General features: G+C 45.5%; 1 protein-coding gene across 7 annotated transcripts in view; it reads right to left on the bottom strand.

Moving 5' to 3' along the window:
• Window positions 1-283: 283 nt before the first annotated feature.
• Window positions 284-27,727, bottom strand: part of KCNH7 (potassium voltage-gated channel subfamily H member 7) — a 372,812-nt gene continuing 345,368 nt past the window's right edge. For 6 of the 7 annotated variants that reach the window (XM_077319889.1, XM_077319890.1, XM_077319893.1 and 3 more), the window contains 4 exons: window positions 15,946-16,194; window positions 11,497-11,665; window positions 4,637-4,826; window positions 284-1,426 (listed from right to left, as the gene is read on the bottom strand). In XM_077319889.1, the coding sequence (XP_077176004.1) occupies window positions 1,160-1,426; window positions 4,637-4,826; window positions 11,497-11,665; window positions 15,946-16,194 (875 nt within the window). In that variant the 3' untranslated portion in view covers window positions 284-1,159. Of the gene's footprint in view, window positions 1,427-2,841; window positions 3,075-4,636; window positions 4,827-11,496; window positions 11,666-15,945; window positions 16,195-27,727 lie in introns of all 7 variants that reach the window. The other variant, XR_013228058.1, reaches the window with a different exon arrangement.

The following is a 27,727-nucleotide window of genomic DNA, read 5'->3' as shown; positions in this document are numbered from 1 at the left end:
GGTGGACTATGCCCCAAATTTACTTCACAGCATGGAGTGCATCGATGCCAGAAGAGATCATGTATATGTATGGGTGACCCAGGTGCCTTTGGGTGAGAACGTGTCAAGGCTTGAAATAACATACGCCAAGCCAGTAGATGTTCTAAGTGAGCACACAGGTGGAGGTTGCTAGATGAGGAGGGAGACCTCAAACCACGACCGTGAAAGTCTGAGGAAGCAGCACCGTTGCCGAGCCTGTGACGCCGTTTGCAGCAAACAAAACGAGCCAAGTCTTCTGCGTTATGTAGAAATCATATTTATTGCATTTGATTATGGTTGAGGGTCTCGACAGCTAACTGCTTGTTTAGCGTGGCCGCTTTCGGCTAGGATGAGGCTGTTCAGAAAGGGGGGGGGGGAGAAAAGAAAACCTGCAACAACAAAAGGTTTAGCCAGTGTGGATGCAAGACAGTGAGGAAGCTTTCCACACCCAGCAGAGTTGCTCTGGCTCTACTGAAAACAAACGGCCTCCTTGCTAATGGTGCTGACACAAATGTCTTCCAAACTCAGATGATGCAGGGACCGCTTTCCTTGCCGGTGCCACGGAAGGGCACGGTGGATTCGGAGGAAGTTCACTGCCGGCAAGGGAATTGGGTCATTCCAAAGGGAAGCGGGAGGACAGTTTCTCTTGAGATTCGCTTAAGACGAAAGGAAACCCCCCCTCCCCATCTTTTCTGCGTGGATCGGCGTCCTCGTCTCTTAAAGGCATATATCCGCAATCAAGCAGGAGTTGGTGGAAAACAGTCAACAGTTAATCTCCATGCAACAGAACTGTAACCATTTCCAAACATGCAGGTGCGTTTTTTTAAAAAAATTAAAAAATATAAGGTGCCTTGGGAATGCTGGCAATTTTACATCTGGAACATACCGTTTTTGTTTTCCCCCCCTCCCCGTTTTAATATATATATTTATATATTTATAATATGTACATCGTTGCCAGTTAAACTTTACCTTACAAGCTACAAAGTTAGGAAAATATACAGTACTTTTGCATATAATGGTATATCCTTGTAGCCCCTGAGTCAAGTATAGAGGATTTAAATACAAAAAAGGAAAAAAACAAAACAAAACCCCCAGCCATTAAAAGCACTTACATTTCAGGTGATGTAAGAGTCTAAAAGGGTTATTTCCCAGGAAGACCAGGATCGGAAACATGCCTATGAAGACCCAAGATTCCTACAGCACTTAGGGAAGAATCTGGCAGGGATGGGTGCCTGATGGGGTGGAGGCAAGTCTTGCAATGTTGTGGGGGCAGCTCTACAGACTGAGCATGCTCTTGTTCCAAAAAGGATGCCAAGTTGTCTTCCGAGGCTGTGTTAAGGTGCACTCCACTCGAGAGGGATTCTTTGGATTTCGGTTTCGATTTTTCGAGGTCTAGGAACTCGGGACACTGAGGAAGTGAAACAACACGACAAGTTATGTCATTGGAAGGGGGGAGTGGATAGGTGTGCTATCAAGTCATCACCGCTGTATGGTGACCCCCATGAGGAGCTTTCAACGGCAGGGAGAAGTAGAGGTGGCTTGCCACTGCGTTCCTTGGCATAGCCTTCTTTGAGGGCCTCCTTTCCAAGGACTGACCCTATTTTGCTCCTGAGACCTCATGATCCCATGCCACCTTCCCTCCTGGGGCAACGAAGGCTGGTCGGATTGCTAGTCCAGAAAATAAGAAAAAAATCCAGCCAATTGGCTGAACTAAATTTTCCTTATTTGCATTTTGTTGTTCTTTTAAATGTTCACAACGTGAGATTCCCTTATAGGGAAATGTTGATTCTTTCAAATAATCTAAAGCAGGGGTAGTCAAACTGCGGCCCTCCAGATGTCCATGGACTACAATTCCCAGGAGCCCCTGCCAGCATTCGCTGGCAGGGGCTCCTGGGAATTGTAGTCCATGGACATCTGGAGGGCTGCAGTTTGACTACCCCTGATCTAAAGTATGAAGCAAACAACAGCCACCAAAACGGGTTCCAGATAAATTATCTGATTCTATTTCCCGTTTTCAGTTTCTTTCTTCTTCAGTGGTATTAGCCTGTGACCTGTTAGAAAACCTCCCAGAAAGTTTGAGCCTGCCAGGACATGCTATATGAAACAGTTGAAAGAATTAGAGGAACTTTATATTTGAAATAATATATTATTCAAAAGAATCAATATTTCCCTATAAGGGAATCTCAAGTTGTGAACATTTAAAAGAACAACAAAATACAAATGCAAATAAGGAGAATTAAGTTCAGCCAGTTGGCCGGAGTTTTTTCTTACATTCCCTCCTGGGGCAGTGGTCAATGGGGACCATGTGGCTTTCCTCAAAACAACTAAGTCAGTGTGATGAAGAAGAAGAAGGAGGAGATGAGTTGGTTTTTATGCTGCCTGAAGAAGTCTCAAAGGGGCTTATAGTCGCCTTCCCTTTCCTCTCCCCACAACAGACACCCTGTGAGGTAGGTGAGGCTGAGAGAGCCCTGATATCGCTGCTCGGTCAGAACATCCGTATCAGTGCAGTGGCGAGCCCAAGGCCACCCAGCTGGCTGCATGCAGAGGAGTGGGAAATCAAACCCAGCTCTCCAGAATAGAAGCCGCCACTCTTAACTCCAACACCACTCTGGAATAAAGGTGGAAGACATCCAGGTTCAAATCTGCCTCTGCCATTAAGTCCAGTAGGTGGCCTTGACCCACTTGCTCTCTCTTTCCATCTAACCTGCCTCATACGGTTGTTGTGAAGGAAAATTAGGATAGGAGAACCTTGTCAGTTTTTTGGAGAAAAAGGGGGATAAAAATGTCATAGTGTGAAAGAGCATCTTAACAGTCTGCCAGGACCTCTGCCATCAGTATAGTTGTGTCACAAACACGGTAAACATCAGACAGTCCCGGAGTCTGCCTTCTCTTCGTTATTGTGGGCTTTTCCTTTTTCTCATGGTCCTTGCTTATAAGTTCCTGTTTCTTTAGGTTCTTCCTCCTGTTCTGCTTGTGTCTTCCTTCCTCTAGTGCAGGCTTCCTCAACCAGGAATTCATGAAATCCTGGGGTTTCTTGATGGCCCTGGAAGGGTTTCCTGAAGGGGTGGGAGATAATTTTTAATATATTTTTTAACACTTGTTAGACATCTGTCGGGTGATATGACCATAGATGATCATGTCAATCTGTTTCTTCCCCTCCCAAGATAGCCAATAGGGGGTAGAGGGGGTGGGAAGGGGAGGGGGCCACAGGTGGGCGTGGACACAGCTATACTCCCTTCTGCACAATCACGCCTCTTCTGGCGTATTTTGAAGCCTGAGGAATGTTTCAGGGGGTTTTCAATGGTAAAATATTGAGATAGGCTGCTCTAGTAGTTTAATTGATGTAACAGTGGTTTATGCCCAGCATAAAAACCTGAAGTTTAAATCTGCAAGGAGCTATGCTGGCAGACAGACATAAATTAATGTAATATTGCATTGACCACTAGGGGGAGCAAAGCCACTGTGCAATGGACTCCCCCACAAAGAAACAGGAATTTACAAACAAGGAATATGATAATATAAAAAGGCCCTTTGTGACTGGTCCTGGGATTCCGTTCGGTGTCTTGTTTTTAGGAACTTAATAATAAGCATAACCAACTCATGCTTGTCTGCTACCAACTATTCATTGCAAACGGTTAGCTTGTCAGTCTGCTATCTGTAACATAAATCAAAGGTGACTGGGTTTGTGGGAGGAGTTTTGACCGAGTCAGCGTCTACCTGATTGGCTGTCTATCCAACAAACAGCTAATCAGGTAGTCTGTCCCATCTCTGGCCACCTTCCCTCCAACTTCTTCCAGCAGGAAAAGGCAACAAGCCCCCCTTGTCAGTCTCTTTGTGCGAGGATGGTGTGAACTCATCTACTCTCTCCACCAATTATTTTAAAGAACAGATATATACATAAAATAAAAATAATGTAAAATACATTGCAAATTTGTTCTACTCCACAGTAAACTTTTGGCCTCACTGCTGGACTGCATATGCACTGTCCTGTAATGGGGCAAAAGGCCCCTTCCCAAGTCATTTTGTCTCAGCAATATGTGAGGAGGCCTGAGCCCTCCTCCTCCAGCACCTTGGTCCCCGTTGAATCATAGAATCATAGAGCTGGAAGGGGCCACACAGGCCATCTAGTCCAACCCCCTGCTCTACGAAGGATCAGCCCTAAGCACCCTAAAGCATCCAAGAAAAGTATGTATCCAACCTTTGCTTGAAGACTGCCAGTGAGGGGGAGCTCACCACCTCCTTAGACAGCCTATTCCACTGCTGAACTACTCTGACTGTGAAAATTTTTTTCCTGATATCTAGCCTATATCGTTGTACTTGTAGTTTAAACCCATTACTGTGTGTCCTCTCCTCTGCAGCCAACGGGAACAGCATCCTGCCCTCCTCCTTGAAATAGAGCCTGTGGCACTTGGGCAAGTCGTTCCCCACAAGTGCTGTGGAGAAACTGGCTCAAGGGAACTCCAGTCAGTGAGAGGTAGACGTGGATTGCCATTGCCTTCCTCTGCAGAGTCTTCCTCGGTGGTCGCTGCCCTCAATCCTGATCCTGCTTAGCCTCTGAGGCCGGGGTGCACCACACCTCCTTCCCTCCCAGTACCTGTGCCTGTCCACAAATGCATACCTGTGCAGGGCTGAAACTTTTGTCTGTTTTAATAGATGCTATAGGATGAAGACTTTGCACCACCCGGACAGCTGGCCTCTGGTATTCGGTACTCGCGGTCACCATGCTGTAGGCCGGTGGAATGAGCGTCGGCTGCCTCTGCAGCAGCTGGAGGATGGTTTGGATGTCAGCAGTCATTTGGGACTCGAGCCTGGGGGGAATGAATCACAGGAAATCAAAAAGCACACTGGAAGGCTCTTGTGATGGCATTGTTTGGCAGAGATTAAACAGTAGTGGGTACAAACCCGGTAGAATCCATGACGGCAACAAAGAACAACCTCCTTTCTCGTACAAACCCTCAGACCTTCTGCTGGCAGTTGCTGCTGCCCTGATAGCTAATCACAGGCGACGTATGGCCTGCAGTCTCTGACTCCGAGGGAAGTGGAAGGAAGAGGGGGGGAAAAGGGGGTACACATTATAAAGAGCCTCTTGTGGCGCACAGTGGTAAGGCAGCAGACATGCAGTCTTAAACTCTGCCCATGAGGCTGGGAGTTCAATCCCAGCAGCCGGCTCAAGGTTGACTCAGCCTTCCATTCTTCTGAGGTCGGTAAAATGAGTACCCAGCTTGCTGGGGGGTAAACGGTAATGACTGGGGAAGGCAGTGGCAAACCACCCCGTATTGAGTCTGCCATGAAAACGCTAGAGGGCATCACCCCAAGGGTCAGACATGACTCGGTGCTTGCACTGGGGATACCTTTACCTTTACACATTATAAAGAAGGGGTGGGTGGGACCTGATCTTATTACCCTGGCCTCAACCAAACGTCTGGCGGGAGAGCTCCGTATTGCAGGCCCTACGGACCCCAGAGAGCTTCGTCAGGGCCCTCAGGTCTTCCGGGAGCTCATTCCACCAGTGAGGCCAGGACCGAAAAGGCCCTGGCCCTGGTCGAGGCCAGGTGTGCTTCCCGAGAACCCGGGACAACCAGCAGTTCTTGGTGCAGTTCTCGCAGCCCCTGTGACCTTTTGTGTATGCAGGTCCTCCTGCACTCCTGGCGTGTGTAATGCAGTCTGGAGTCTGTACGATTGCTGGATTGTCTGGCACCACAGCGAATGCAGACAAGAAGTTCACCTGATTGGGAACAACCCTGCCTCCCCCCAAATCCCTAGTTTGTGGAAGAATTTAAGATTTGGAATTAAACCTGGTCCATTGAGCCAGGTGGTTATAACAGTACCTGGCTATACGACACACACCAGAGGATCAATAAACAATGGTATCTTTCCCAGACATGTTTGGAGGAGCTTTGCCATGGCCTGCCTTCGCATCATGACCCTGGTTTCCTTGGGAGTCCCCCATCCCAATACTAACCAAGGTCAACCCTGCTGAACTTCCAAGATCTACACGATCAAGCATGCCTGGGCTATCCAGCAGATCAGGGCTGCTAGGCTGAGTGGTAGAAGATGGGGGGGTAGGAAGCCATCTGTCAGTGCCATTTAGAAAAATAGGGTTTGAAGGGACCTCCTGGGTCATCTAGTCCAACCCCCTGCACTAGGCAGGACACTCACAACCCTATTGCTCATCCACTGTGACCTGCCACCCCCTTGAACCTTCACAGAATCAGCCTCTCTGTCAGATGGCTATCCAGCCTCTGTTTTAAAATCCCCAAAGATTGGGAGATGGCTGGAACTGACTCACAGGCTGTAAGTTTCTCTTCCAAGAAAAAAAACAAACAATTTAGCCAGGGATCCTGGAAGAAATGATGCAACACACAACTGCTATTACCCAGCGAAGGAGTGTATCGTTATCTTGTGCAGCCAAGATGCATGAAATGTCCCGTCTGACCTCTTTGTGTGATTTGGAACTCAAACTGAGGTTCAAACGTTTCACTACCAATATTTTATCCCAGTCTCGGCACACCGAGCAGGGCGTTGGGAATCTCGGATTCCCTCAGAGAGTTTGTAATGGAGGGGAGGGGGAGCTGACTGAAGCGTCCCAAAGGATCCATAAACACAGAACGACAGACCAGATCGTTGAGCTCCCAGTCAATCTGGGGGCTTTCAGGGCTGTTTCCTGAGCCCTCAGCCAAGGAAATTGCAATTCCTGCTTCAACACAGAGGCAATCTTTATTGGCATCCATAATATAAATGATAAGGCAAGGGCTGTAACTAAGACGAACCAGCCATCCAGTGAGCCTATTGATCTATCTAGCTCAGGAACTGCGTACTCTGACTGGCAAGGAGCCAGGGAGAGAAAGTATTTCCCTCCCAATATTTGAGTCAGAGGCTGTTTTCATAAGGATTTTACGCCTGGCTTTGTTTAACCATGTTGGTTTTAGTGGATTTGATGATGTGATCTCATGATGCATGTGTTCATTTGAGAATCAGAATCACACGGAGCTGGAACAGGCCACAAAGGGCCACCCAGTCTAGTCCCCTATCTTCTAGGGCAGGGGTAGTCAACCTGTGGTCCTCCAGATGTCCATGGACTACAATTCCCATGAGTCCCAGCCAGCAACTGTTGGCAGGGGCTCATGGGAATTGTAGTCCATGGACATCTGGAGGACCACAGGTTGACTACCCCTGGTCTAGGGGACTTAAAAATCACAGAATCCTGACAGGTGCTCATCCAGTCTCCTAAAAACTGCCAATGAAAGAGACTCCACCCCCCTCTAAGGCAGCGTATTTGGTGGGTTGGGGAACCTACTTTGTTGGAAGGGTTTAAATTAAATCTGGTGGCCACCTGCCTGGCTCCTATGATGGCAGAAAGGTGGGATGTACCTTTTTATATAATATATATAAAATATATTTCTGACCTCCCTAGGGGTTCTGTTAAAGCTGTTCTATTGAAATTGCTCAATGAGTTAATTATGGTAACCTGTTACACTTATATTTCCTGTTGGAATTGTTATTGATATGTTGCAGTGACTGTTATTAGTGCATGACGTTCTATGTCATGTATCCCACGATGCTCCCATGTAAACCGCCCTGGGCCGTATGGGAGGGCGATATAAAAATCTAGGAAAATAAATAAATACATACAAAAATATCAAACATGCCTTCTTGGTGAGTTCCAGTCCCTCTCCGATGATGGATGTGCCACTCTAGCTGAGGAAACAGGTACAGTGACACCTTTGGTCCCCTGACAGATCTGTACTGGATTGCGGGGAGAACAGATGTCAAGAGGAAACTTCAAATTTCCTACAGCATTTCTGTCACCATGACTAATGCAGAAAACAGGTCCATCTGATTGGGGACAACTCCTCCTCCCTGAAAATCCCTAGCTTGTTTAAAAAATCAAGGTTTGGAATTAAATTGGGTCCATCTAGCCAGGTACTGTTAAATCTTTCCCAGAACTGCTACTTGAGATCTCTCTGACGGTTTATGCACTGGGAACTTCACTGCCCCAGCTCCCATGCAGGAGCACAAATCGGGGGTGGATGAGGAGCACCGGGCCAAATGCTCCCCTGTGTGGGTGCAGGAGGAGTTGGGGCAACCTGCCACGACTAATACTCCAGCCTGCAGCCCAGCATGAAACCTCCAGTGCATAAACGGTCTCTGTGTCAAGTAGTAGAGTCAACCTCCTGTCCTGAAACGTGATAACTGATGTGCAGCAAGCCCTCTATTTGTTAATGTTCAAAGTGCTGTGGTCCCAAGTCACTGGTCCATAAATGAGTCTAGCTCTCTGCTCTTGTTCTACTGCTCTATTGCAAATGATCACTTGAAACGGCTGTAGCTGTACCAGCAATCAGGCAGCAGGCAGATCTCTCTGCATGCATTCTGCTACCTGCTGTCTTATAGCATGAAATCTTGCTGGTTTTTATTTTACCCCGGAAAATGCGATTCAGGATTTATTGGTTCACAGAAGCAAAGGCAATTGAGTTTGCATTTCAGTTGGTTTTAAATTGCTTATTCAAATGAGCTGTGTGACACGTCCATGAGCACTGAAGGACTAATAGAAACCAAATTCATCAATCCAGGGTTACTTTGCCTATTTCTCACGGCAAAAAAGTTGATGCTGATGAGATTCTGGGGTGGGGATAAAAAAGTGAACAATCTTGAATAACAGCCAGTGTCTCATCAGAGGCAGCTTTGTTTCCTCATAAGTCTCTTCTGCACTTATTTCTAAGATTTATCCCACTGGGAAGGAAGGTGGCTCTACAAGCTAATGCAAAATAGGGATGGGCATGAATTTGGGTTTGGTTTGTGGTTGGGGTCGAAGTATGAATCAAACCCGGAAACAAACCGGTGGCCAAAAACCGGTGGCCATTTTGCAAACGGAACCAGTTTGTGGTTTATGGCCTTGCAGACCCTGTTGAAAGAGACTGCGGTCCCTTTAAATGGAGTTTGCTGGAAGCCAGAAAAACAGCACAGCAATTCAGCTGTTTCAGGCAGTCTGCAGTAAAAAGCTCCAAACATATGAGTGGGGGCTGTTTTCTGGGTGGTCTTTTGCAATCTCTTTAAAGTTTTACAGGTTTTGCGAGCAAAAGAAAGCAGGGGTTTAAAGGGACTTAAATATTCACAGTCAAAGTAGTTCAGCTGTGGAACTGGCTGCCTAAGGAGGTGGTGAGCTCCCCCTCACTGGCAGTATTCAAGCAGTGGCTGAACAGATACTTATCTAAGCAGATGCTTATCATGGATGCTTTAGGCAGATCCTCCATTGAGCAAGGAACTAGATGACCTGAATGGTGCTTGAACATTAGTTTCCAAGAAGCAACATCAGAAGCTATTTTGATTTTTCTGCCCTGCTAACAGACTTTCCAGGTCCTTCTAGCTGATTCTGGAAGAAAGAGGAAAATGCACTAGATCGGGTGGCCAGACTGTGGCTCTCCAAATGTCCATGGACTACAATTACCATGAGACCCTGCTGTGAGAGGCTCATGGTAATTGTAGTCCTTGGACATCTGGACAGCCACAGTTTGGCCACTCCTGGACTAGACAGTCTGATCCAGTAGACCTGTTCTTATTCACTCTAGTCTGGTCTGTATGAAGAACAATCACCGAAAAATTCAAGTGAGCAGCCATGTTGGCCTGAAGCAGCAGAACAAATTTAGAATCCAGTGACACCTTTAAGGTCAACAATTTTATCTGAGGAAGTGTGTGGGTGCATGAAGGCTTATACCTTGAATAAAACTTTGTTGGTCTTCAAGTTGCCCCATCACATTAAAACTCAGTGAAAGTTCAGGGGGGAACAAATTCTTCATTCATGAGAAGATGAATGTTTCCTTACCAAAGTAGACTGGTGTCTCTTGAGGGGACAAATGACTCTTCCCCAGAGGAGTCAGGGGATAATAGCTGACTCTTTCTTCTTTTGTAGGATATTGCTGGTTTGACCCATTTGTTTCCCTGAGGGAATGTTTCCAAAAACTGCTTAAGAGACAGATTATTTGTTTACTGGAAACTAGGATTGTCAACACTGATTCAGGCAAAATTATTTTACCTGGATTTAAAGCTTGGCCTCTTTCAGTTAATAAATTTGGGGGAAGAAGGTAGACCTGCTGGTGACCTTACCCGTTTTTATTAATCTAGGACCAAAATTGACGCTTGAACACATTAAGCTTGAATTACGTTATTTCCAGGAAATTAGGGTGTGGGTTGAAGAGGTTGTCTCTCTTTTGATATCTGGCACCCGCAAGAAATGCTGAGTTTAATAAAGAATTAGTCTGGAACAAATTGTATTCTACTATTGAGTTACTGGAGTTCAGACACATTGATTCTAGTATTCTCTTGGAAGATGATTTTTACTTATGTGGGAAAGGAAAATAAAGTACAGTTATACTGTGTCTTGAGGAAGGTGATTTTTCCCCCTCTCCAAGATGTGAGAGATGATGAAATTAGTTTCCCCAGGTTTCTATTAACAAAGACTTTCTTCAAATTTAATCTTCTATTGTTACGTGAGAGGGGTTATAAAGATAAATACGTTGGGCTTACTTTCATTGCCACTTTAGGGGTGAGTATGGTAGATTATATCTATTTTCTGTCATACTGGAGAGTTGACATTGGGCCAAATTTCAGGAAAATCTGGTATAGAATATTGGAGTTACAGAATTTTTAAAAAGCTGCCTTTGCAGATACAGCAAATTCCCAAGTGTTCGTTTTGCACAAGTAAGGCACACTTTAAATATGACCTTTTCCCATGCCGTCACAATTTCACAAATATCCCTAAAGTATTTCCCTAAACGAGTTGCCATTCAGAGTTGCCATTCAAAGTGTTTTGGAAGTGTGGGGGAATTATCTGCACAAAGATGATCTACTCTAAGCCTTCTCTGAAGAATGTATTCTTGAAACGGTAATAGCCACTTTGTGCCTAGAAGAACATGGAGAAAGATGTCTCAACTACAATTGTAGGGCCAGTTATCCAGTGGGGTGGATCTTGGATGCAGAATGTTGTGCAAGGGCGGGGGGAGGGGGATTGTTTCAGGATAAAGCTTATTGGGCCATATCCAACCAAATGGTAGTGGAGCACCTCCAGCAAAATGGAACCTTCCCACCTCTTCCATCCCAGAGCACCTCTGAAGCCTTGAGGAACAATGCTTAACTGGGAGGGTACACAGGAGGATGGACAGATCAATAAAAGCCACTCCTACTGCTGAAAAGACCAATCAAATCATAGTTGACTTGTGGAGGATAAAGCTGCAACTGACTCCATCCACAGGGTCTTCCAGGCAAAAGATGATCAGAAGTGGTTTGCCATTGCCTTCCTCTGCATGGAACCCCAATCTTCCTTGGTCGTCTTCCATTCAAGTACTAACCATGGCCAACCCTGCTTAGCTACCAAGCTCTGACAAGCCTTGGCTAAGCCCTGCTAAAGTGGTATATAAATGTTATGTTATCATTATCAGCTGCATCCAAGGTCCACCTTTCCTGCGCATACTTTATTTTTTTTACCTGTTCAGTTGGTCTTGAAGTAAATCTAGCCTCTGCTCCACTTCTCCATAGTTGATCTCGCTGTCCGTCTCAGAGACGCCCCACGTGACATGAGGCAAAACGGACTGGCTGGACGACTCCTGGTGGTCCCTGCTGGGATCCTCCTCCCAGATTCTCCTGCTGTTGATGTCTGTCAAGAGCATCAAGATTGAAACTTCAGCTAAACATCAATACTGTTTGAATGGAAGTCCACACTTGTGAGAGAACACCACCTTAGAGGAAGTTCACACAAGTGCTTTCACTTTGCTTATCATACTTTCAAGCCATCTCCGACACAAGCCTGCCTTGAAGAAATAGCTAGTGGGTGGTGGAACCACAGGTGGTACTGGCAAAAATTATACTCTTGGCGTCTGATTTGGTCATGAGGCTGTTTGAAGGCCATGGTAGTGAAATTTTAGAAACCTGCAAAGCTTGGATAAATTTGGTCTAAAATACACTGCATTGAAACTCAAACCTCATTGGCAGATTTTTCCAGCAGCAACAAGCGGGAAGCACCTCAAACATGCACTTCTGCATTATGTGCTGTCTGTGGTGCCACCATGTACAAGAAGAAGAGTTGGTCCTTATCTGCCACTTTTCTCTACCCAAAGGAGTCTCAAAGCGGCTTACAGTCGCCTTCCCTTTCCTCTCCCCACAACAGACACCCTGTGAGGTAGGTGAGGCTGAGAGAGCCCTGATATCACTGCTTTGTCAGGACAGCTTTATCAATGTTGTGGCAAGCCCAAGGTCACCCAGCTGGCTGCATGTGGAGGAGGAGCGGGAAATCAAACCCGGCTTGCCAGATTAGAAGTCCACACTCCTAACCACAAGCTGGCTCCTACTCACGGGAACAAACACTTGTGGAATGTGTAAACTAACAGTTAAACATCAGGCTGTGTACTTTAACTCACAACTAACTAAAATGAGGTTTAAAAATTCACAGCTAAACTGACTCTACACTTGGCCACAGGTATGATAACCTCCAAGGCATGGGTGGAAGGTGTCCTGGAAGCACAGTTTTACTGGGATCAGTTCTCCTAGCTCTGGAGAGAGAACTCTATGACATCACATCCCCACTGAGTTCTCTCACTTCCCCAAATTCCCCTCTCCCTAGGCTCAACCCCCCAAATCCCATAGTTTCTCAGAGAGTCACCCTGATGTGATGATTTGACTCCCAGTTTGGCAGCAGATGTGACAAGTGAGCCCCCCCCCCCCACATCTTTCCCCCTGCCAGTATGTGAAGTGATGGTGAGACAGGGGGGCAATGCTGCGAGGGGGCTGATGCCTCCTCCACTACAAATCTCATTTTAACCAAAGAGTCCTTGATGTATGTTGGCATTTCGATAGCATATTCCCAAGTCCATAATGTATTAACTGTCCAGTCCTGTTCCCCTTTTCTCATGAAGATCTGTGAGCGCCGTGCCACGTTATGCTAAATTAAAGGATCGTTATAAGTCTGGATAATAAATCTTTGCAGTGCATGGCCCATTAAAATGACTCTTGTGGGGCTCCCAGGGGGCTCGCACGTGAACAGTCCTCGGTGAATTAGGCTTTCGATCTAAGGTATGTTATGACAGCATCTCACGGTTAATATCGTAGCGAAATAAATAATGGCCAGCCATAAATCAGTTCCATGCGCTTTTACCCATTCACAGTGGCCATTTATGAACTGCTTTTAATGTGCGGCATGGAATATCTCAGCATCTATCACAGGATTTTGTGCTGCTGTCTAAGGGGGTATTGTGAGGTTTTCCAGCAGGTGGACCGACAAATCTGTCCTTACTTTGATTCAGGGAAATTGGGGCTCAAAACCAGTTGCTGACATTCCCTGCAGTTTAGAAGTAGACTTTCCTGTATCACAGAGACCGTTTATGCACTGGAGGTTTCATGCTGGGCTGCAGGCTGGAGTTTGAGTCTTGGCAGGTTGCCCCACCTCTTCGCACGGGGGAACATTTGGCCTGGTGCACCTCATCCGCCCCCGATTTGTGCTCCTGCATGGGAGCTGGGGCAGTGAAGTTCCTAGTGCGTAAACGGTCATAGGGAAATCCAGCCGCAAAAGCACATTGAAAGTGCATTATCTGACGCGTGCAGAACACAGATTGAAAGAACACAGTGGAAAATGATGGCTGAGGAGTGTAGCCACGGTAGAGGCAGAGGAAGCCTGAACCACAGCGTGGCTAACTGGGTGTGGGGAAAGAATATCCTGCCCCTTTACTAGGAGCTGAACAGGATGTCATATACCCAGAGATTATATTTATCCCCATGCCAGCAGATTTCCATGCAGTGTGTTTGTGTGACTTCCAATTTCTGGAAACCCTATGAATTGAGGTTCAGAATATTCTATAATTAACAGACTTGTACAGGTCTTGCAAGCTGAGGTTCTTGTTATTGTCCTTCCATTTCATATCTGGCTCTCCTCTTCCCCTGCTGCATTCAACTTTCCTGAGCATTAATATCTTTTCCAGTGAGTCCTCTTTGCTGGAATACGCAAGATCTACTATACATATATATAAAAGTAGTGCCTAGAAAATCCTGCAGGGGCAGTAAAGGGGACAGCTAGCCAGAATAGCAAAGTTAGGAACCTCCCTCTACTCTAAATAGTTCCCCTTCTTTCCTCCAATTGGCTCATTTTGATTTTTCCCTGTTCTGAGGACAGTGACAAAATTTGAGCCCAGTAGCACCTTTAAGATCAACAGAGTTTTATTCTAGGCCAATGAGTCATTTGTATACGATTACTAAGAAGATTTAAAACAATCTGTTGGATAGTGATCCATTGCATTAAGAAAAATTGACTAATTGGAGGTACTGTGTTTTAATTTCATATTCAATACCATATTTCTGTATGCATTTAAGCAATATATTGTAAGATTTATTTTGAATTAATGTCTAAGACTTCCCACTGAGGAAAGTTGTTTTCCATTGAAAACAGACATTGCCAGGATGCCGTTCCGGTAGAAGTCCTGACAATAAAGAATGAGCAAAGACAGCATACACAAGAAGAGACTGCTCTCATCCCCTCCCTCGCCCCAAGAGACACTCTTAACCACTCTTCAATCAGAATCATACTTAAGCTAACCCTAACTTTATATTTAAAGCCAGTATGAATCTACATAATATATTTCTGGTAAGGCCTTGGAGGAGGAGCGTGTCTCATGGCTTAAATGCCACTCAGCGCTTAACACTCACTCAGAGTGGCTGTCCCACCCCTAAGTGCTTCCTTCTCCAATCAGCTTGCCTCTCTATCCAGTAGCTAGCCAATCACCTTCTGTCTCTCACCCCTGACTACCCCCTCTTCCTTCCAGTTCCCTCCAAGGCTCAGAAGCTGCAGATCCCTGTTGTATGAGAGCTGTCCCTGCTGGTGAGTTCCCTGCCTGGGGCTTCCAGCCTTTCCAGGCCATACATAGAGTTCTTCCACCCCCCCTCCCCAATCTAACACCTGTTGTATTCCTGAATGCAACAGGTTTGGCCCCTAGTTTTTAAACATATTTCACATGTAAAATAATGGAAACCATATTTATATGTCTGATCGGCTTCCTAACCATGACTCTAACTCTTCCCTAGTCTTAACACTAATAACCTAACCACTCCCCAATCATATCTATATCTAAGGTAACCATAACCTCGACTCTAAAATTAACCCCAATAGAAATCCATCATTTTTACATGTTTTTAGGGTTTGAATGTCTGGTCTCAAATATCCTTTTGAAAATAGCACTGTAAAGTTGATCTGATGATTCAGTGGTTTGACAGCTGTCAAATATGAGCTAATGCCAATTGGTTTGTCAGCTTGTTTGCAGTCAAAGCTCAGGTAATTGGCTTCAGCTGCTTACAATTAACTCTGACTCCATTCAGCTGGGGGCCATTAGCAAAGATGTATTTCGCTATGGTGGCTTCTGGGTCCGCATAATGCAACTGACTGGATCCATGCAATGCAGGGTATTACACTGCTTGGGAGCCACAGTTTTTTGTCTGTGCTGGTAAGCATTTGGAATGTATTAAATTCATGGGAAGTTGTTCTTCTAGATATTGCAATGATTCTGTTTGTATTTTCTGTATTTTTCATATTTCATATCTTGTCAGATGAAATATACTATCACAAAGCAGAGGTGAAACAAAGTATTCCGCACCGGAGCCTTGTTGCATGTTATTGCAGAATAACATATACCACTTGAATAAAAAAGACAACTTTTGCATGCACCTTTGAATTTTTGGTTGGTTTTGGCAGCTATGCCACAGTGTATTTTCTTATGCTGAGGTTGTAACAATTTCCTGTGGCTTCTTATAATTATGTGCTTAGAGGGATTACCTACCAGAGGTTTGTATTTGAAAATATTCACAGTTTAATGTTTCCATGCATGCCGTTAAGATCACACCACTGTATTTTGTTTCCTTATGGGTCCTTAACTGTGAATTATGTTTTGCATCGATTACCTTTGCAAGAATGACTTCTCTTTTCAGCTTGGATTCTTTCTGTGACATGCACCATCTCTTCAAAATCCAGCACAGCTGCTTTGCCCATTATCGATGGGTAGTCCACGATCCCAGGAAACAAGGGCTTTTGCTCATCATCAATGGATGACACAAAAGATGACGACCGGCTTCTCTTCTCTTCAAAATGTTTCTGGTCACCCTGATAATGCCCGGTGTTATCTGCCGAGCCCCTGTCCTCTTTGTCATCATCTGCAAAAGAAAAAAAATACTTTAGTCAGTACCATGCCATGGGTTTTTGAGGTTGCAGGGAAGCAGTTGCAATAGCATTTAGCTGATTTGTTCTCAGCTAGGGATAACTAGGGATAACATTGCAGAGAGGGTGAAGGATTTCCTCAAGCCAGTCTTGTGCTTCACCTCTGCAGTGGCTGAACCTGGCACCTCTGAGCTTTAAAATAAAAACAGAACAAAAACAGCCAATGTGTGTCCAACAAAGAGGGGGGAATGCATCTGCTTTCATGCTACTTTGTGCAGACTTTGAAATGAAAGATATTTCTAGCACAGATGATTTATTTCAAGCATGTTTTACGATGGCAGTCTCGATGCCCCTTTGCAGTAGAGTCCTGGGAGAATTTCTCCATCTGGTTTACATTCTTTATTAGTCCACCCAATATGCTGTTACACATGCGAGGTAAAGGGATCTAGGCGGTGACTGGATTGTGTTACAAGTTATATGCCTTTAAACACAATCATATGTGTATTTTACTTGGAAGTAAGTCTTGCTTCAATCAGTATGATTTCCTTCCAATGACCTTATATGTGAAGCTTTATCATATCATACAGCTGTGAGCTGAATCTACCTGGTCCAAGTCACAGGTGACCCCCCCCCCCCCACTTCTGTACATGCCCTCCAAGTTCTTGATTTGAAATTGTGTAAATATTTTGATTGAGCGGAGACAGTCTCTCTGGAAATGTATCTACTGGCACTAACCTCCACAAACAGCTCAAAAGTTTGTATCAGTTGACCTGCCATGAACTTCACTTTGCAAGCCACAAGCAGGCCAACATTCATCACCAACTTTGTTTCATGAGCTGGTTCATACCCATACTGAGTCATCACAGATCAGAAGTGGAACTCCCACATCCTCTCAGAATATCTTAATAACAATATTCTTCAATGGAGAATTCCTAGCTTCAGTTGCCAGTTATCCAGTTCACACATGGATACGTGAAGCTCCATAAAATCTACCAACATCAGTATCGTCTATGCTGTCTGGCAGTGGCTCTCCAGAATCTCAAGTAGAAGTTTTTTTTCAGAATCACAGATAGTGATGGAGAGGATCTGGGAGACCCAGGTCCGAATCCCCACTCTGCCACGGAAGCTTAGTAAGTGACCTTGGTCCAGTCATCCACTCTTGGTCTAACTTGCCCCAAAGGGTTGTTGTTGTGAGGATGAAATGGAGAAGAAAAGTAATAGCCTCTGAGTCTTCAGTGAACAGAACGGCAATGCATAAAGTAAACAAATACTAAATACTATCTAAGCCTTTCAGCAGGAGTTATCAGATATATTCCCTATATATTAATGACTGGAGTGGGGATGAGGAATGTGAAGATTGGAAAAAGATGACCAAGGCTTTTCAGTAAGTCAATGAATGGGCTGAGATTTGAACCAGAAACTTTTGGTTTCATAGTTCAGTCAGTCTCTTACGGAACAATCCTATGCAGAATTACTCCAGTCAAACTTCACATTTTTGAATATACAGACCAAACCAATTAGTGCTTGCTTTACAGCCTTGGAAAGTTTATCTGGCATGTTGTTTGCCTTGAGGATGGAATATGCCTTGGATTTTAGTCCACTGACCAAGAGAATGAAATCAGATGATTTAGGGTTCGTGAGCTTAATTATTTTAGTTGATACCATTAAAATGCCGTTGATATCCAAATTGTCTTCTAAGGACACAAATCCAGGTTTCATTTATTTTAGCAAGTAAAAGTATTCATATGTTCTATGGTAAATTAGTAAATATCTACTTGTGAGCGCTACCATCTAATCTAAATTTTTATAAAATGCATTGTTGTATTTGACAGCTATCCATTCCACTGAACCGGGTTTTCCTGTAATAGAGATATTTACATTTCTGGGTGCTTTAAGATGTTCATTATATCCTCAGGAAATGTTAAAATACTGTACCCATTTTACAGAAAACACAAAAGGATTTTGAAAGATGAAGGCAAAACAAGTCACTGTATCCAGAAACGTTAAGATGAAGGACTAGGACCCATTATGCACGGGCCAGAATGCCTGCGCTGGCGGCAGCAGGGCAGCGGGGGAAATCCCCAATTATGCATGCCCTTGCCACCAGTGTGGGCATGGCCCAAACCCAGGGCCACAGGAGGCCCATGTTATGCCAGGATACCATGGGTGCCTGCAGGGGCTGGGGCAGGCCAGCGCTGTGCATATTGACAGCACGGGCCTTTCAGTCTACCCGGCCCCGACCTACGATGTCCCTGTAGGGGCACCACATGCTTTAGTTAAAAAAACAGTAATTAAATTGAAACATTTACTCTGGGTTTTCGTGATGGCCCTGGAAGGTTTTCCCAAATGGGTGGGAGTTAATGAATTCTGTATATATATTTTAAATTTGTTAAACATTTATCAGGGGATATGACCATATATAGACATGTTGATTCACCCCATTCCAAAAATGGCCAATGATGGGCCTGGAGGAGATAGGAAGAGGAGGAGCCCTAGGTGGGCGTGTAGCCAGCTCTGCTTCCCAACCATATTCTGTCCAATTGTAACACTTCTGGGATTTCTTGAAGCCTGAAGAATGTTTCAGGGGTTTCTCAATGGTAAAAATGTTGAAGGGGGGGCGTTATGCTTTAATGTAAATTACTGTTTTTAATGATGTTGTCACCCAACCTGAGCTATATTGGAAGGGCAGGCTAGTAAAATAAAGATTGATTCATTTATTACTTATTCAGTGGATTCTAAATAAAGACCCAATGACACTGGCAGATCCCTTCAGCATAAAGAAGTCCAAAAGCTGATGAATTTAAAAACAACCTTTAAAAGATTTGAAAACATAATACTCCTAACAGAATTTTAAAAACATCTGTGTTATGACTGGGATGTCAAAAGAAAAAAAAACATGAAAGTTTGATTAGGATGTTGGTATACAATTACTTCAAAGATGATTTAAGAAGCAAACAAATTAATTGCTGAAGTGATTTGTTTTGCTGTTGGTTAAGGTAGAAGAGATAAAGGATTAAAAAAACCCACCACTCTGAGTAGATATCATCTAAAGCTTCTATGAAGCTGCAGCAGAAATAGTTGCCATAGAAATGACCAGTACCAGCTAACATGAAGTAAGGGACAATAAATATCACCCTTTGTGTTCCAGGGGAACAAAAGCTAATATAAACCATAAATCAAGAAGAAATAGGCTTTCAGAGGGTCTCAGGTGAAGGAACATATCAGCATGACAAAAGAAACCAGTTCTTCTCCATCCATGGCTGCAGTATGAATTGATGGCCTTGCAGAGAGGAGAGGGGGAAAAATCCCAAGCAGAAAAATTGACACAGACCAAAATGTCATCCTTCCTCACAGCACCTCAAATGCAGGCTTTCCAGTGGAGCTTGCTCACATGTTCGTGTGCCAGCTAGCAAGGGTTGAGAGATTCCTGCGTGCGTAAACCAGTGGCAAGAGGCCTCCACGTTTAGGTTGCTTCATTTCTCCCAAACAGCCAGTTTGGTATAGTGGTTAGGAGTGCGGACTTCTAATCTGGCATGCCGGGTTCGATTCTGCACTCCCCCACATGCAACCAGCTGGGTGACCTTGGGCTCGTCACAGCCCTGATAAAACTGTTCTGATCGAGCAGCAATATCAGGGCTCTCTCACCCTCACCCACCTCACAGGGTGTCTGTTGTGGAGAGAGGAAAGGGAAGGTGATTGTAAGCCACTTTGAGCCTCCTTCGGGAAGAGAAAAGCGGCATATAAGAGCCAACTCTTCTCTTCTTCTCCCTCTTATATTTTTGTATTAACAGTCAACATGGAAATAGCATTTTCCCATTTCAATGGAAATTGTGGAATATGATTGACTAGAGGCAAAGCCTGTTGTACCCAGGAACACAATGGGTGTTAGGCCATTAGGGTGGTTAGTGGAGTGATGTTCCAGGTGTCACTGCACATCGTAGCAGGGGTGGCTTGTGCTGAACGTGGTGGGATTGTTGTGATTTAGGGCGTCTCTGTGGGCATATGCACACCAGTGATGCAGTCTACTGGCTTTGGTCAGTTGGGAAGGCCACTCATCCCCATGAACTGTCCCAAGTCCTTCAAAAGGTCTCTAGGCAGCAGGCAACACACACCTGGCAAACCCATCAACTGGGGCAGCGTGGCTTCCAACACCACCACCATCACCACCCCAGACACACACAGACGCTGGATGGAGGCTGGGAGCCGGCAGCACACAAACACACACACACGGATGCTGTATGGAGGCTGCAAGAGGGCACGATATGGAACGAGCAGCTGGGTGAGGAGAAAGAGGCTGCAGGAAGACGACGAGGGCACAGGAAGGCGGCAGCAGATTGTGGTTAGCCCTGGGAGGAGGCTCCCCCCATCCAAGTGGGAAGCCGTAGGAAGGTGGCGGTGTATGTGAACAGGCAGTTGCGGCCTCCTCCAATCAGGGATGGCCCCCCTCCCCTTTCCAGCATCCTCAGAACTGGGGCAAGGGTGAGGAATGCTAGGGAGGTGCAGGAAGGGAGACCGAGCCATGACTGGCCTGAGAGCTGCTTGCAGCCGCTGGCCTAGAAAGGCAGGAGAATGGGCTGGTGCTGAGCTGGGGTGAGGGTGAAGATTGGGGGGAGGTGCAGACGGCCCAGAAAGCTGCTTGATGCGGGCAGACATGCAAGGCAGTGGAAGGGGGTACGCTGGTGCGGGCGGAGGCGAATGCAGCTCACAATGTTCCTGACAGTTAGAGCGGTTTCTCAGTGGAACAGGCTTCCTTGGGAGGTGGTGGGTTCTCCATCTTTGGAAATTTTTAGAGGCTGGATAGCCATCTAACAGAGAGGCTGATTCTGTGAAGGCTCAAGGGGGTGGCAGGTTACAGTGGATAAGCGATAGGGTTGTGAGTGTCCTGCATAGTGCAGGGGGCTGGACTAGATGACCTAGGAGATCCCTTCCAACTCTGTGATTCTATGATTCTAAACAGTGTATGGAAAAGGCTAAACATTACAGTATGACAAGTACAACAGTTATGAACTTATTTCATTCCGCTTCTTCAGATACATACATACATATATTCCTCAAGAACAGGGGTGGCCAAATTGGGGCTTTCCAGCTGTTCATGGACTACAGTTACCATGACCCCCTGCCAGATGCCACCACAGTTTGGCCACCCCTGCTCTAGACCCAAGTCTTATACAGTGTTTAATTTCAGTATTATCATACCTCTGACATCCAGAACTTCACTAATGATCTAACTAGAACAGCTCTCCAAGCTGGTAACAATACGGTTTGGGACCCTGCATTTAATTCTGAGCTGATGAAAGCCATTCTGCAGCCACCCTGGAGAAGCAACTCACAATGCCACAGCAGGTGCAGACTAGAAGGCTACTTTTCCCTCCTTCAGGTGTCAAAGTGTGTTTTCTCACACAGAAGGTGAAGGTCAGTCCAGGAAGTCACCTCTGTCAGAAGATTTCTTTATTTGGTGAAGAGCAGTCTAAATATTTCATGGAGGCATTTTCTTGACAGTTTGGTTGTCATTCTCGGCTTTGTGCTTCAAAACGCCTCCTTGAGGGAAAGGTAATGTCATTCCACTAAATGATAAGCTATTGAGCTGAAAACTACCTTGCCTAGGATGCAGAGCCATGAAAGCACGGCACCAGAGGCTCAGGGGGACCACAGCGGACTGGCTTGGATCCTATCCCTGTCTTCAGTGCGTATGCCTCTCTGTTCTGTTGTGAGGATAATTGTTTGCTGTGCAGCGGCCAGGGTCCTCATAGCAGATGTGGAGGTCCCACATCTGGCCCATCCTCCAACTACAGTGGCTACCAGTCAAATTAAGGATCAAGCTAAAGGTTAATGGGCATAACTGAGCACAATATGAAGGATGTCCTGCGGGGGGCAATAGAGGAGAAGTATATTTAGCATAGTTAGACTAGGAACTATGGTCAAATTGGCTCCTCAAAAGTCCTGATTGGATCAGTGGGACATTTCCTGGTTTGGGGTTTGTTTGTTTTTTGCATACTTCCCCTTGCTTTCTGAAGAATGACTGCAGACAGCAGCAAGCTAGTTAGGTTTCTCTCTCTCTCTCTCTCTCTCTCTCTATACATAGTTCTCTTTTGAATAAAAACTAGTTTATTCTCTAAGCAGCCTGGTGCTCCCTGCATATTCAAATTCTGCTAACATGCTGCACAGTGAGTTCAAGCTCTAGCAGCTCTCGGTCCTGCAAGCCCTAAGTCCATCAAAGAGCAGAAATGCCCTGGTGCGAGAGGCATATGCTCAGCAGTAGAGGCCTCCCTGTGCAATGCAGCAAGATGGGCATATATGTTTCAAGTCCAGCTTTTAACAAACAGAAGTACCTATTTACAAGGTCATTAAAGCCACAACAATAAAGGCATTTCCCAGACCTGCGAGGAGGTTCTGAAGGGTTTAGCAATGAATGTCTCACCGGAAGCTTTTAGATAATCATTTTCCCTGAGCCAACAGACTTCCCCCCTTTTTCCCAACTGCAACGTCTCATTCTGCATTACAGACGTATAAAACACATGTTCAAGTGATATGTCTTCACTGCTTGGTGTAGTGGTTAGAAGCAGCGGCCTCCCATCTGCAGACCGGGTTTGAATTCCCACACCTCCACATGCCGCCAGCTGGGTGACCTTGGGCTAGTCACAGTTCTCTTAGGGCTGTTCTCATAGAGCAGTTCTCTCAGAGCTCTCTCAGACCCACCTCCCCCACAGGGTGTCTGTTGTGGGGAGAGAAAGCTTAGGCGATTGTAAGATGCTTTGAGAGTCCTTCGGGTAGTGAAAAGTGGGGGTATAAAAACCAGCTCTTCTTCTTCATGCAAGGAGGTTTTTTGGGAGCACAATATATAACTTGTGCCCTGGATCATTTCGACTCTGATCCTGGAAATGCCAGTGTAGACTTTCTGGGTGAGAAAATCCAAGAGGGCTTCCTCTCCTAGCATTCTCCACTGGGGAAAGCAGAATGTACAATTCAAGACCAGTTAATAGTATCACAGTACAAACCACCCAACCCTAGGCTGCCTCCTCTCCTGACATTCTCCACTGGAGATTACAGGGTCCATCTCACAGTACTGAGCTCCCAGGCCTATATTTTAAATTCCACCACTTGAGCTATGGGGGCCTGTCCATTACCAGGCACCGCTTGGGATTATACGCACCTGCTGAAGAAGGAGGAGGAGGAGGAGAAGGAAGAGGAGGAGGAGAAGAAGGAAAAGGAGGAAAAATATTTTGAAGGTAAAAATATTTTTATTAAATTATCTGTTCTTTTCGCTTTATTGCAGTGGCCTCGTTGTCCCTTGCTCTTGGTTCCATGGTTCTATTCCAGAAATGACAATCTCCCAGTCTTGATGTTCCATTTCTGGCCAGTGAAGGATCTTTCCCCACTTTCTTCCATACTTCTTTGGAAGTGTTGCATTTGAAGAGAAAAGGCTGGTCTCTTCCTCACTCCCTTTATTGCTAGAAGAGTCATATTCCGGCCCTTTGCACAGCCTGTTCCATTCTGCTAGCCACTTTATTCCAATCTTCAAACGTTATTCCAATCTTTAAAAAAGGGAGGAAGGATGACCCGGGAAACTACAGACCAGTGAGTCTGACCTCTGTTATGGGTAAGATAATGGAGCAGATATTAAAGGGAGCGATCTGCAAACATCTGGAGGACAATTTGGTGATCCAAGGAAGTCAGCATGGATTTGTCTCCAACAGGTCCTGCCAGACCAACCTAGTTTCCTTTTTTGACCAAGTAACAGGTTTGCTGGATCGGGGAAATTTGGTTGATGTCATTTACTTGGATTTTAGTAAAGCTTTTGACAAGGTTCCCCATGATGTTCTGATGGATAAGTTGAAGGACTGCAATCTGGATTTTCAGATCGTTAGGTGGATAGGGAATTGGTTAGAGAACCGCACTCAAAGAGTTGTTGTCAATGGTGTTCCATCAGACTGGAGAGAGGTGAGTAGCGGGGTACCTCAGGGCTCGGTGCTCGGCCCGGTACTTTTTAACATATTTATTAATGATCTAGATGAGGGGGTGGAGGGACTACTCATCAAGTTTGCAGATGACACCAAATTGGGAGGACTGGCAAATACTCCGGAAGATAGAGACAGAGTTCAACGAGATCTGAACACAATGGAAAAATGGGCAAATGAGAAGAAGATGCAATTTAATAAAGATAAGTGTAAAGTTCTGCATCTGGGTCAGAAAAATGAAAAGCATGCCTACTGGATGGGGGATACGCTTCTAGGTAGCACTGTGTGTGAACGAGACCTTGGGGTACTTGTGGATTGTAAACTAAACATGAGCAGGCAGTGTGATGCAGCGGTAAAAAAGGCAAATGCCATTTTGGGCTGTATCAACAGAGGCATCACATCAAAATCACAAGATGTCATAGTCCCATTGTATACGGCACTGGTCAGACCACACCTGGAGTACTGTGTGCAGTTCTGGAGGCCTCACTTCAAGAAGGACGTTGATAAAATTGAAAGGGTACAGAGGAGAGCGACGAAGATGATCTGGGGCCAAGGGACCAAGCCCTATGAAGATAGGTTGAGGGACTTGGGAATGTTCAGCCTGGAGAAAAGGAGGTTGAGAGGGGACATGATAGCCCTCTTTAAGTATTTGAAAGGTTGTCACTTGGAGGAGGGCAGGATGCTGTTTCTGTTGGCTGCAGAGGAGAGGACACGCAGTAATGGGTTTAAACTTCAAGTACAACGATATAGGCTAGATATCAGGAAAAAGTTTTTCACAGTCAGAGTAGTTCAGCAGTGGAATAGGCTGCCTAAGGAGGTGGTGAGCGCCCCCTCACTGGAAGTCTTCAAGCAAAGGTTGGATACACACTTTTCTTGGATGCTTTAGGATGCTTAGGGCTAATCCTGCGTTGAGCAGGGGGTTGGACTAGATGGCCTGTATGGCTCCTTCCAACTCTATGATTCTATGATTCTATGATTCACTTGATCATGCAGCCCAAATTCAATACTTGGTGGTAGGCCTGCCATCAAGACTCCCATAGATTATAAGGGATCCTTTTCTCTTTGAACCAGTTTCTTTTCCGCCTGCGCCACGGGGTCGATCAAATACCCTTCTTTCTTCTTTAGGTGTTCTTCGAACAGACCCAGATAGTTCTGGCATACCAGCAACTGATACAGTTGAGCCGATTCTCCTCCTTTTACTGCTCCCTTTCCCGTAACTGCACTCACCAGCACCTTTAGGTCCATCTCTTTAGCTGCCTCTCTCATATAATCAGGAAGGTCTTCTAGACTGGCTGCCGTTGGTTTGATCCATCTGCCCTTAAACCCTTTTGTGAGCCACTAGTTCTCCTTCCAGGTAGCTTCAAAAAGATCCCATTTGATCTCTCCTCCTTCCCTTATTATAAAAGCAGCCTTCAGAAAGCAGCTCAGAAAAAGGGCCTTCATGTCTGGCAACCCTAAACCTCCTTCTTCTATCGGCGCATAAAAGACTGCCCTATTCAAAGGGAAAGTTTGTCCCCACCAGACAACGTATCGTCTCTCTGGTCACCTCTGTCATGCTACTTTCTGTCAGTGAGTATATTTGTGCGATGTGTGACCCTGCCGACATCAGGTATGTCTGTACATACTGGAACAATAAAATCAGAGTCCAGTAGCACTAAGACCAACAAAGATTTATTCAGGGCGTGAGCTTTCGAGCGCAAGCACTCTTCCTCAGACTATGAACTCCTTACATGACAGCTATATATCCTTCCCCCAATACTATATTAAAACCTTTTTCCTTTGGGAGGTTTTCTTCCTTCCCCCTTCCCCCCTCCTGTTTGGACTCTAAATTCCAATTCTTTTTTGACTAGCCTTTGGAATTTTCTCTCCCTTTCTCCCCCGCCCCATTTCTGCTGACTTTTTGCCCATTCAATGAAACTTTCCTCTCCTCCTTGTATTTCCATTTCACTCTCCTGTTCCCCAGGAAAGTTTTCATTTTCTTCAGGATTTCTCTGCTTTGCCCTGGGTTTTGCCAGGAAACCTCCTCTATTTTCCAGATGCCTCAAAATTTATGGTTTTGGGGGAGCCTTCTTGCTTTCCTTTTGTATTTTCCTTATTTCCTCTCTTTCCCCCTTCTTGCTGTTTCCCAGCCTTAGCTAATTCTTTAAGCTTCCTCTCCAGTTCATAATAATTTGTACTGAGATGATCTACCTAGCTTTGTCTTTCACTTTAAAGTGAGCTCTAGTCTTTCAAACAGTCTAAAGACCCTGCCTGCTTCTGTAACTTTAACATTTCTTTCTCTAATTTTTCGATCTCTCCTCTTTCTTTCTCAATATTTTCCTCTATATTTTCCATCTGAGTCATAATCTCCCCGCAATTTGCAGCGCTTTCTCCCCTGTCTTCCTTCCCTTCCACATTGGCCTCTGCTTTCATCGCTTCTCCTATTAAAGAGCTTTTTTCACTTTTTCCACTATATTTTCCCCACACCACCTTTCCTCCCCCCACCAATTCTTGTCTCTCTACGTGCACCAACGTTTCCTGATTCCAGGAGATCCCTTCACTTGCCATCTCACTCATGCTTGGGCTGGATGGCGGTGGATTCCCTTCTTCCTCATTGATGCCTTCCAGGCTGGCAGCCATTTTCTGCTCCTTCTGCTGATTCACAGTCCGAGCTATTCTTGCGTGTTCTGCTTCAGTCCCTGGGTTCTTCTCATCCAGTTTCTTTCTACTCCTGGTGGCTCCCTTCATCAAAGCCATCCTGAGTTCCCTTCAAACTGGGGGAACCGCCCCAAATCAACAAAAACTTGGAGATTTTTCTTGAGCCCTTCTACTGTGTGTATTATACCCTCTTCAGAAGGAGGAGGAAAGAGGAGGAGGAGGAGGAGGAGAAAAAGAAGAGAAGGAGAAAAAGGAGAAGAGTTGATTCTTATATGCCACTTTTCTCTACCAGGAATCTCAAAGCGGCTTACAATCACCTTTGCTTTCTTCTCTTCACAAGACACCCTGTGAGGGAGGTGAGGCTGAGAGAGCCCTGATATCACTGCCCAGTCAGAACAGCTTTATCATTGCTGTGGTAAGCCCAAGGTCACCCAGCTGGCTGCATGTGGAGAAGTCGGCGCTCCTAACTCCTACACCAAGCTGGGATTGATTTTGCCAGACCAGCTTCCTGAGGTCTCTGGGAAAATAGTCCCAGTCCTGCAATTTCTTATTCTGACTAATTATTGATTGCTCTCTGCTCCTTGCTGCTTCACGCTGAAGTCTGGCTACTACTCCAGGGCAGAGTACTCCACGAGAGCCAACATGGTGTAGTGGTTAAGAGCAGCAGAGAACTGGGTTTGATTCTCTACTTTTCCACATGCAGCCAGCTGGGGGATCTTGGGCCAGTCATGGTTCTCTTAGGGCTGTTCTCGCATAACAGTTCTCTTTGAGCTCTTAGCCCCACCTACCTCACAGGGTGGCTGTTGTGGGGAGGGGAAGGGAAATGGTGTTTGCAAGCTACCTTGGGACTCCCTTGAGTAATGAAAAGTAGGGCATAAAAAATCAGATGTTTTTCTTCCATGCTGTGCGCTCACAATCCGGCTGGAACATGACTGCA

The sequence above is a fragment of the Paroedura picta genome, chromosome 2 (genome assembly GCF_049243985.1).
Source record: "Paroedura picta isolate Pp20150507F chromosome 2, Ppicta_v3.0, whole genome shotgun sequence".
NCBI classification, from domain to species: domain Eukaryota; kingdom Metazoa; phylum Chordata; class Lepidosauria; order Squamata; family Gekkonidae; genus Paroedura; species Paroedura picta.
The sequence above is the reverse complement of the archived record's forward strand: the minus strand, read 5'-3'. Positions and strand labels throughout refer to the sequence as shown.